The sequence below is a fragment of the Schistocerca americana genome, chromosome X (genome assembly GCF_021461395.2).
Source record: "Schistocerca americana isolate TAMUIC-IGC-003095 chromosome X, iqSchAmer2.1, whole genome shotgun sequence".
NCBI lineage: Eukaryota > Metazoa > Arthropoda > Insecta > Orthoptera > Acrididae > Schistocerca > Schistocerca americana.
Genome location: NC_060130.1, coordinates 848,548,610 through 848,560,716, shown reverse-complemented (window position 1 = coordinate 848,560,716; position 12,107 = coordinate 848,548,610). Strand labels below are relative to the sequence as shown.

Genomic DNA, 12,107 nt, shown 5'->3' with positions numbered 1-12,107 from the left:
AATGTGCAAGGAAGATCTGGTGTGCAAGGAAGATCTGGTATGCTCATCAATATAAAAGGGTGCAATACGAGCACGTGTGAGAGTTCAAACGGGGCAGAATGATTGGTCTCCTGGAAATGAGCTTGCCATACTGTGACATTATGGCTCACACAGGGCATGTTGCTGTGACAGTAATGCTTGTGTGAAACCAGTGGACAGAGGAAGGTCGAACTCAGCGACGAGCGGGTACTCGATCATGTAATGTGACTACAGCTCAGGACGACAGCCATCTTGTCCACATGACGCTAACTGATGAAACAGCTTCATCCATAGCACTGACTTGACATGGAGTGCTGCAATAGGTGTCGACATGTCTGCATTTATGGTTCAATGCCTTCTGCTGAGGACTTGACTGGTGACACACATGCCATTGCATTAGCTTCCAATGTTCCGAAACCACCAATTCATTTGTCTGCTAAGCACATGTAAACGCCATCACTGGCATGTTGAGTACGAAAATTTAGCGTTTTCGAATGTGTTCCACTTTAACTTGTCCCACAGTGGTGGTAGCATGTGTGTAGATGTTATCATGGTGCCACATATCTGGCAGACTGCACTGCTGAGTGGTATAATTGACAAATGACAAATGTGGCGGTTTGGAGTACCACTGGCTACAACATGTGATCCCACTTCCGACGTACTAAGGGCAATCTGAACAGCAACCACTACATCAGAGGTGCCTTAGAGCCCGATGCACTGCCCCTCCTGCAGGCAGCTTCACATACCATATTGCAATATGTTAAAAGATACTTGTGATTTTTGTATTTCTTTCTGAACTGCTTCCTGAATTTTGTGTGTTGCAATTGTGCTACAAATTTAATCAGATACAGCAAAAGAAGTAATTACAGTTACATCAGTAATAAGCATGTGAGCAGTTCGTTTGGAAGATGAATGTTATATATTGTGTTTGAGGCCTTTGCTAAGCTAACTCTTGGTTGATGATGTGAATGTCTGTGATGTTAACTACTGGATAAAATTTTGTTTTCACTTTGTCCTACACTTTCCTTCCTATTGTGTGAGCTCCTGGAGATTATTCACATTATTAGTTGTCAACTGATCGAATATCTTGCACTTTTTCAATCATATTAGTAGATTGTCCATACAGCAGTCTGTGGAGCCTAAAACTTAATTTGAACTGTACTTTGTGTAAGTGTTGATTTCAAACACACTTTTTTTTTAATACAAGGAACTGATTTTGAATTTTATCCATGAGGAAGCTACTTCACTGTGATGTTATATGCAACAGAAAGATTCACAGTTCATACATAAATTACATGTTTCTAGTAAAAACCTGCTCATTTTCAACCATAATATTGTGTATGTTCTACAATAACTTTGGTAATTTCTTTTAGAAAATACAGGTTTCTGTCACACTGACATCACAATTTAGGTCCCTCAGTAGACAACTAAAGCCCTAAAGATGAACCTGGTCCTCAAAGTGAACAATGACAATTAAAAGATGCTATTTAAAGACAGCAGACATTTTATTATTAAGTTTTTTATTAATTTCTTTGCTGTCACATAAAAAGCTGTAATTTCATGTTTTGCCCATTTGATCATTGTCAATTGCTTTCACTATTTGTATTCAACCAGAACAATGTGTTAATAAAAGACATCTTTCTTTATAAATGTAAATAATATATGGCCTCAATGACTTCCGCAATGACATATAAAGTTTCTCATTAAAGAATCATTCTTCAGTTTTTTTGGTTTTACATGTGTGATAAAATCCCCCACCATTATCTCCTACTGGGATTTGCCATAGTTTAACAGTTTTTTTAACTCTTGACCCCTCATAAGAATTTGAGCATGCTGGTGTATAGACTGACATGATTTTCTTGGAATACCTTATTTACTTTAAAAAGAGCTTTGCCATTCTCTCTCGGATTCCTTCAATATCAATAAAACTGTTTCTTTTATTTTATCATTTACAAATAACACTAACTCTGGATTTCAGACATGTTCTGTTTCTCAGTATAGCAAAACATTTTCTGTTTTTAATTTGATTTCATCTTCATTATACCACTGCTTTCCTGATGACCTTAACATATCTCATTTGATGCTATGTAACTCTTCTTTCAACACCACCGACCTATCTTCAGATCCCAAAGTTCCACAATTTGTCGTCCCTGAATAAGAGGTCATAAAAGCAGTTTTGTGTCTAAGGGTTATGCAGTGCTTCATTTAGCCAAAACTGGTGCAGAAATATCTGGTGTGGCCTATGGACTAAAGCCATTGTCCAAGTTTACTATGCCCAATAGTCTTTCACCCAGGTAAGAATACTGACATCCCATGAGTTCACATATGGCAGTAAGGCCTAGAACAATTCTACCCAACGCACCTTATCATGCAAGGGTCCAGCGAGTTTGGTGAGACACATGAATCGTGCTACATATATATGTAAAGATACGTTCACAGCAGCCGAATTTTGTTATTTAGCTGCCAGTCTGTCTTTGTGGGACACACAACACATTTACATTTATTAAACTGCATTAACACAAGATTGTTGTGAATGCCACCCATTCTGAAATATAATGCATTTACATGGAAAAAACCTCAGCGTAAAATGTTACCTCTAAAATATTTCTGTTATATTAGATTTTCTTAAGATTCAAGAGTACATACCACACAACCAAAACATCAGGAGAACAAGAAATGCTGGATCATCCCTTGCAAACTGTGATTTTGTTTCTGAAATGATAAATGCCTAAATTAATAAATAGTAATAAAGATCCCAAGAATATTCACAACAGTCAAATAAATCAAAAATATTTTCTCACTTCCATCATAATGATTACCAGTGAGAAGAAAGATTGAAGTCACCACAACAATTAATATGCTTCACATTTTCATCAGAAGCCACTCTTCAAATTCCACAAAAGTCAGTCACATTGTTAAATTTTCAGGAACTAAAATTTTGATTATGTCAACAATAATTAAGTAATAACATTATCAGAAGCAAGCAAAGGTCAAGTAGTTCACATTGGATTTGAGCCTATGTCTCTGTGCACAATTACCTGGACTTTCATTCTGTTTCTTGGTGGAAATGCTGCAAATTAAAACATGAAGCACCCAAAAGGGGGAAGAAGAAACAAAGTGAAACCTTATATGTTGAAAGGGCATATGATGTTATTTCAACAACTAGAATAATGACTCAAATTTACAAATAACTTGGCAGTATGAGACCACTTAGTACAAAATGTTAAAATGTTGCAAACCCCCCCCTCCCCCCCCCCCCCCCCCAACCCCAACACCAGGGCTGAATGAATGCACTGATTGAGTTGGAAAGGGTGTCACAAAGATGTTGAATTCTCATCTGAGGCAATCTGGTCAACAACTGCTGTAATTTGTCCTTCATATCCTGGATACGGGCTCTGGGACATCGTCCCACATGTATTGCACTGGGGACAGATCAGAGGATCTCGCTGGCCAACGGAGTACCTCAAGAGCACACAGACAGTTCATACTGACATGTACTTTGTGTGCATGAACATCATCCTGTTGAAAAATGTCACCACAATACTGTCACACCAGAGGTAACACACGAGGACTGAGGATATCCATGACATATCACTGTGCTGTCACAGTTCCCTCAATCACTACCAGCCATGACCTGAAGTCATATCCTACAGCTCCACACACCATGATGCCAGGAGTATTACCGCAGTGCCTCTTCAAAATGTTGGAAGAATGGGAACTCTATCCAGGTCACTGTCACACATGCTAACCATGGTGATCTGTGTTGGTGCAGAACCAAAATATTCATTGCCGAGCACAATGCAATATCATTCATCAGTAGTCCATGTTTACTGGTCATGACACCATTCCTAACAACCATTCGTGTGGGGGGAAGAGGGGGGCGGCAGGGGGGGGGGGGGGGTCAGCATAAGTTTTTCTTGAATATCTCAAAATCTGCACTTCCAGCAAAAATGTTCCCATAACAAATTTAAAGTACATTAAATTTTCCACAAAAAGGTTTCTATTCATTTTTTCTCTAGGAGTAATAGTTCCCACATTACAGGGGATGGGAAAATTGCAGATTATTAAAAAGTGTTTTAATGGTTTAATTTAATGTTTATTGATAAGTAAAACAGGTAAACAAACACTAAATGTGTGTGAAACATCTAAGTGCATCAGAACCTATTAAGGGAGAACCTATATTCTGGCTGTGTGACAAGTTGGATGGAGGAGGCATAGGGTGGTGGCTGAAAGGTAGATGCATGAGGGAAGGCTGTGGTCATGCAATACCCTCCTCTGTAGATCTGTGAACTGAAGAGCGAGCAGGTGAGTCCCCACACACTAACCCACTACATCACAAAAGTCACAAAGTTACGCCAAGCCTTCCGCAACTTGCCTTATGAATCACTGGTGATGCAGTATACAGATATGCCCTGGGGTGTTTATTTTCCACAAAGTGCATTTACACTACACTGAATACAGATATGAATTACTAATAATGCCAACATAATAAATGCATATGGACAGATTCTATGCAAGTTTCTGCATATTATTCTACACTGCTAGAGGGAAACTGATTCTTTGTCATCCTGTACAAAAGCTGTAGCATTCTTCCAGGAAAGGAAACACCCCACCAAAACCCTACTTGCTTTTAAGTTTAGAGAGAGGCTGTACTTCCCTAGCATATACTGTCCAGTTTTCTCATATGAGTAGACAAAATAACTTCATACTTTCAAGGCAAGCAATGGAGTCAACTTGATGATGCACAGCAAACAGCAGAATTAGTCCATAAATTTGTAAATTAGATAAACTATCTTATAACTCTCTAAGAAATTTGTTTCCAACTCCAGCCAGTCAGGTTTTGAAAAGGAAACACATGTGAAAGAAACCCTGGTTAGGTGGTGGTTGTTGGGATGTTTAAGGGGGACTAAACAGCTAAGGTCATCAGTCCCCCATTCCAAAAACAGGCGAGACATAAATTTGCGGAGCAGGTAAAACCCCAAGGGGAAGGAGACTCCCCCCCCCCCCCCCCCAGGCACTGAAAGAACACAAATGCGGCAACGAACACTACAGACAAGAAGAGTACAGATGAACACCAGACAGAAAGAAACAGAAGAAAAGAAGATGGCCAGAGACTGGTTGACTGACCACGAGAACAAAAAAAGGGAAAGAGTCAACCATCCGACTACACACTAAAATCTGCAACCAAATATGAGAGACTCGAGGACAAGAGACACAGAAAGGGAAAGGTGCAGGACCTCCCTAAATGGAACCATAAAAAGGACTATCACGGATAAAATTTAAAACGTCGTCAGCCATGGAGGCATCGTCGCATAAAACCAAAGGCAAAGTGCCCGGGAGATTAAAAGACTGCCGGAGGGTGCGCAGTCGGGGACACTCCAACAAAATGTGGGCGACCGTCAGCCGGGACCCACACCGACATAGGGGGGGATCCTCCTCACGCAAAAGATGGCCGTGCGTCAGGTAGGTATGGCCGATGCGGAGCCGACACAGGATGACAGAGTCCCTGCGAGAAGCCCGCAGGGAGGACCGCCGCACATCGGTCGTCTCCTTAACAGCCCGCAGTTTATTCGGGGATGTCAGGCCACGCCACTCATCAGCCGACATCCCAAGCACCTTACGGCGCAACACCAACTGCTGATCACGAGCCGGGAGGCCGATCTCCAAAGCTGGGGCGTCAATCGCCCCTTTGGCCAGCCTGTCGACATGTTCGTTCCCCGGGATGCCAACATGACCTGGCATCCAAACAAAGACCACCGAATGACCAGAGTGGGTAATGGCGGAAACAGACTCCCGAATAGAGGATGCCAGAGGAGAAGAGGGATAGCAGTGGTCGATGGCCTGGAGGCTGCTCAGGGAGTCACTGCAGATGCCGATGGATGTACCTGAGCAGGAACGCCTATGCTCAAGAGCACGCAATACGGCCACCAGCTCTGCAGTAAAAATACTGCAGCCAGCCGGCAAGGAGCGTTGTTCAACATTTGCAGCATGAGCAAAAGCGTAGGCAGTGCGACCATCAACCAGGGAACCATCAGTGTAGACAGTCTCACAGTCCGAAAATGAGGCGAGGAGCGCAAGAAAACGGCGACGGAGGGTCACAGGCGGAACCGAGTCCTTGGGTCCCTGTGCCAGGTCCAGATGGACGGACGGCCGGGGCAAACACCAGGGAGGCGTAGGTGCACGGACCTGGAAGGGAGGCAGAAGAGGGAATGAACCCAGTTCTGACAGCAGGGACTGGACGCGGACAGCTATGGAAAGCCCAGACCGAGGTCGCCGTTCGGGCAGATGGAGGACCATGGCAGGGAAAAGCAGGCGATGATTGGGATGGCCCGGCGAGCAATGCACGTGGACAGCATAGTCAGTGAGCAATCGATGGCGGCGAATCTGCAGCGGGGGAACCCCGGCCTCCACCAGTAGACTATCCACGGGGCTCATACGGAAAGTGCCAGTTGCAAGCCGAACCCCACAGTGGTGTATAGGGTCCAACAACGTCAACACTGAGGGTGATGCAGACCCATAGGCCAGGCTCCCATAATCAAGCCTGGACCGCACAAGGGCTCTGTACAATTGCAACAGCGTGCAGCGATCTGCACCCCAAGACGTGAGGCTCAGGCAGCGGAGGGCGTTGAGATGCCGCAAGCACTTTTGCTTCAGCTGAGTAAGATGAGGAACCCATGTGAGCCAGGCATCAAAGACGAGTCCTAAGAAGCAGCTAGTGTCCACCACTTCAAGGAGGTGGCCGTCGAGGTAAAGTTCAGGATGAGGGTGGACCATCCGACACCTGCAGAAGTGCATAACTCGAGTCTTAGCTGCAGAGAACTGAAAACCATGAGTCAGAGCCCATGATGCTGCCTTGCGAACAGCGACTTGCAGCCTGCGTTCGGCGACGCCCGTAGTCGTTGAGGTAAAAGAGATGCAGAAGTCGTCGGCATACAAAGAAGGAGACACCGACGACCCCACGGCTGCAGCCAGACCATTAATGGCCACTAGAAATAAGGAGACGCTCAACACCGAGCCCTGCGGGACCCCATTTTCCTGTATATAAGATGAACTAGAGGCGGCACCGACTTGCACCCAGAAAGAGCGGCGCAATAAAAAGGTTTGAAGAAAAGCCGGGAGCCGACCACGCAACGTAGCAAGGATGTGATGCCTCCATGTTGTGTCGTACGCCTTCCGCAGATCAAAAAATACAGCAACGAGATGCTGACGTCGGGTAAAGGCCGTACAGATAGCAAATTCCAGCCGCACCAAATTGTCCGCAGCAGACCGGCCCCAACGGAAGACACCCTAGGATGGAGCGAGGAGACCGCGTGACTCAAGGACCCAACACAAACGCGCCCCACCATACGTTCGAGCAATTTGCACAAAACGTTGGTGAGGGTAATGGGACGATAGCTGTCCACCGCCAGTGGGTCCGCACTGGGCTTCAAGATGGGGACAATAACACCCTCTCGCCATTGCGACGGGAACACGCCCTCGCTCCAAATGCGGTTAAAGATGATGAGGATGTGTTTCTGGCAGTCCCTGGAGAGATGCTTCAGCATCTGCGCGTGGATGCAGTCTGGTCCTGGTGCTGTATCAGGGCAATCGGCGAGGGCAGCGAGGAATTCCCTCTCGCTGAAAGGAGCATTGTATTTTTCAGAACGACGCGTGTGGGGGTGTGGAATGATAACGGCGTCTGCTCAGCTCGCTCCTTTAGAGAGCGAAAGGCGGGAGGGGGGGGGGGGGGGGGGGGGGTAAGCTGCAGTCGCAGAGCTCTTAGCAAAGTGCGCGGCAAGGTGTTCAGCAATCGCGGCAGCGTCCGTGCAGACAGCGGCGTCCAAGGAAATCCCAGGGACACCCATAGGGGTCTGGTATCCATAAATCCGCCGGATCCGGGACCACACGAGCGACGGGGAGACACGGGAGCCCAAGGATGAGACATACCTCTCCCAGCACTCCTGCTTACGCCCTGCAATAAGACGACGGGCCAAGGCACGGAGACTCTTAAAGACGATGAGGGTCCCTAGAGACGGGTGCCGCCTATGACGCTGGAGAGCCCGCCTACGGTCGCAAATAGCCTCAGCAATCTCCGGCGACCACCAGGGTACAGTCTTCCTCCGAGGGAGTCCAGAAGAGAGGGGGATGGCAGCCTCAGCCGCCGAAATGATTGACGTGGTTAAGACACGGACCGCCTTGTCAATGTCACCCTGTGGGGGAGACTCAATGGTTGCAGCGGAAGTAAAAGCCGGCCAGTCAGCCCTGTGGAGAGCCCAGCGGGACTGGGGCAGTGACAAATAGATGGGAAAATGGTCACTACCACACAGGTCAGGATGCACTCTCCAGTGGAGGGATGGGACAAGTCCGGGGCTGCAAAGAGACAGATCGATGGCCGAGAACGAGCCATGGGCCACACTGAAATGCGTGGGAGCACCGGTATTCAAGAGGCTAAGATTGAGCTGAGCCAACACATGCTCCACGGCATGACCGCGGTCATCGGAGACAGTCCCACCCCATAGAGGGTTGTGGGCATTGAAATCGCCCAGAAACAAGAAAGGTGGCAGCAATTGGGCTATCAGTGCAGCCAGGACATGCAGCGCGACATCACCATCCGGTGGAAGGTAAAGACTGCAGACGGTAATAGCCTGTGGTGTCCACACCCTAACAGCGACAGCCTCTAAAGCTGTTTGTAGAGGGACAGACTCGCTGTGAAGAGAGTTAAGGACATAGATGCAGACGCCACCAGACACCCTTTCATAAGCTGCTTGGTTCTTATAATACCCCTGATAGCCACAGTGGGCGGGGGTTCGCATTGCTGGAAACCAAGTTTCCTGAAGAGCAATGCAGAACAAAGGGTGAAGGCTGATAAGTTGTCGGAGCTCAGCTAGATGATGGAAGAAACCGCTGCAGTTCCACTGGAGGATGGTATTGGCCATGGCTGAGAAAGGCGTGACAGGACTGGGAAGGCAGATTATGCCGCTGGGTCACCTGCTGCCTCCGATTGAGCACCTGTGCTAGTGCTTTCCATGGCGTTGGAGGGACTGGCGAGATCAAGGTCCTCAGCAGACGCCAGAATCTCCACTCATCCTCAGATGCAGAGCTTGTAGGAAGCGGTGGGATGGGTGCCACCGCAATGTCGTTACCCTTGGGGACTTTCTTCTTCTTCTTCTTCTGCTTCTCTCGCTGTGCCTTCGGTGGTTCAGGCTGGGAGGGCGTCACTGGGTCAGTCTCAGGGACAGACGACGACCGTGTGTCCCTACGACCAGGGACCGGCGGTTGTTTGAGCCACTTGCGGCTGTCGGCTTTGGTACCGGTCGGAACTTGCGAAGGGAGGTCCCCAAGGGACCCCTCCCTGGCGAGAGGAGCCAAAGAAGTCTTACACTTCTCCGGCTGGGAAGGGGGAACTGATGTCCCCGATGGTTGGGGGGGCGTTGCTCCTGAAGTAGATGGAGCAGGAGTAACATGGAGTGTAGTGCCCCCCACCATCAAGGGGGCAGGTGTGGTTCTCTGGCTCTGAGAGCTAACGGTGTGTGGTGCAGCTATAGGAACTGTAACAGGAGCGACAGTGGCGGCATAAGTGGACGTCATTCGTACTGAATGCAGTCGTTCAAACTTACGCTTAGCCTCAGTGTAGGTCAGCCTATCCAGGGTCTTGTATTCCATTATTTTCCGCTCCTTCTGGAGAATCTTACAGTCCGGCGAGCAAGGGGGATGGTGCTCCCCGCAGTTGACACAGATGGGAGGCGGAGCACATGGAGTATCAGGATGGGACGATCGACCACAATCACGACAAATGAGGCTGGAAGCACAGCGAGAAGACATATGGCCGAACTTCCAACACTTGAAGCACCGCATCGGGGGAGGGATATAGGGCTTGACACCACAACGGTATACCATCACCTTGACCTTCTCAGGTAACGTGTCACCCTCGAAGGCCAAGATGAAGGCACCGGTTGCAACTTGGTGATCCCTCGGACCCCGGTGGACGCGCCGGACGAAATGGACCCCTCGTCGCTCTAAGTTGGTGCGCAGCTCGTCGTTGGACTGTAAAAGGAGATCTCGGTGAAAAATAATTCCCTGGACCATATTTAAGCTTTTATGTGGGGTGATAGTAACAGAAACATTCCCCAGCTTCGTGCAAGCGAGCAAGGCTCGTGACTGGGCAGAGGATGCTGTTTTTATTAAGACTGACCCTGACCGCATCTTGGACAAGGCCTCCACCTCCCCGAACTTGTCCTCTAAATGTTCAACAAAGAACTGAGGCTTCACAGACACAAACGATTCCCCATCAGCTCTGGTACAGACGAGATACCTGGGTGAATACCTGTCGCTCTCATTCATAGCCTTTCGTTCCTCCCATGGTGTGGCGAGGGAGAGAAATGATTTGGGGTCATAAATGTTACCTTTAAAATGGGCCCTCAAACACTTAGAGACTGCTGGTGGCTGGCCACCAGCAAGAAAAGATGTTCCACGCTTCATTGCGTGTCATCCACCCTGATGCCACCTACTCCGACCAAGGGCCCTCCCCATGGGCGCCACCCAGCCACAGCAAAGGCCACCTGGCAGGATGACCATTGCCGGGAGTCCCGATGCCCCAGGGAGATGGGCATCTACTCCTTGGCATACGTGGGGAGTTAACGGCGCAGGCATCAGTAGAGTGATCCCTGTGTTGTCAGGGGGTTACAACCAACAGGGTACATGGCGGCCCCACCACAACGGACTGGCTACCGTGCTGGATGTTAGGTGACATGTGGTCCATGGTCGCCGTCAGTGCAGAAAGTGGCCCTGCACATTGCTTGGCAGAAAGTGCACGCAGGAGCGTATCCATGCCCAAGAGATGTAGAGCGAGCAGGACTGCAACGCAACGACGAATAAGCTGGCTAAAGTTATCAACGTAAGATGGACACAATGCACCAAGTAAGGCGCCGTTCCCCAATCGGCTCGCTCTTCGAAAAAATTTTGAGATATGGAGGTCAAACCCGACAGGGGACCATCACATAAGGCCGAAACATTTGAGACTCCTTTTTGTCGCCTCTTACGACAGGCAGGAATACCGCGGGCCTATTCTTACCCCCGAACCCGCAGAGGGTAACCCTGGTTATTACAGTTACCAAGAGAGGTGCATCAAAATCACCTAACATAAATGCATTAACGCATTTGTATACAATTATGCTGACTGTTAATCTGGATGGTAAATTAACTGGAAAGTTATTTACTGCACCGCAAGAAGTTGGAGGTGATGCGCCCCCTTACAATTCTTTTCATGTGTGTGATCTTGCAAGGGCAGTAGGGAATATTTACTTTGCAGTAAACAAGAGTGCGAAAATGGGTGTGAGAGAATTACAACTATGTTACAAGCACTGCTTTTGGTGACAGCTGGTCAGAGTAAATTGCTTTTGCTTTATTCTTGGTCTGTGTATAAAAATCATACTCCTTTAGAGCAAACCATACCTCCTGAAAAGTAAGTGTCATTGAACCACTCAACAAATTCAGCCTCTGGATGTTTGTTTTCCCATGCGTATAAAACATTATCACACAATCTGCAGTCAGTTTCATGATAAGCTCCATGACAGACTTCCGCATTTGGTTGCATGCCATCACATTCTGAATGTATTCTATAAGAGTGGATATCTGGCTGAACCTCCTGCATGGTTTGCAACTCTTCAGAAGTTCGTCTTCAACCTCGATGGTAAAAACCTCTGTGATCACTGAGGCGCACCATTTCTCATTCAGTACTCATGGTGCAAGTTAATAGTTTGCTTTGAAAATTTCTTGAATGTTGACAATGTCCATTTTGTGAAATGTTATACATAACATCCCACAGAAGGTTGATATCTGCACCTGCCAGTCATTCACTCTCCTGATGCAGACAGTGAGCCATCAGCAGCAAATACTTTTACTGTCATAGCTGTTAACCCAACATATTCAAGTGAGCCTTACTAAAGATTGAAATTGGGATCTCGCACTCAAGGGGTTCTTTGTAAGTATGTTTTCACAAGACACACTATGTGATCAAAAGTGTACGGACACCACCAAAACATATATTTTTCATATTAGGTGCATTGTGCTGCCACCTACTGCCAGGTATTCCATATCATTGACCTCAGTAG

The 12,107-nt window shown here is 47.5% G+C and overlaps 1 protein-coding gene across 1 annotated transcript in view; it reads right to left on the bottom strand.

The window, feature by feature from the left end:
* The window catches only part of LOC124556712 (protein unc-50 homolog A), a 96,704-nt gene that overhangs the window by 62,941 nt on the left and 21,656 nt on the right, over positions 1–12,107 (bottom strand). Inside the window, exon 3 of the mRNA XM_047130698.1 lies at positions 2,665–2,730. Within this exon, the coding sequence (XP_046986654.1) occupies positions 2,665–2,730 (66 nt within the window). The remainder of the gene's footprint in view (positions 1–2,664; positions 2,731–12,107) is intronic.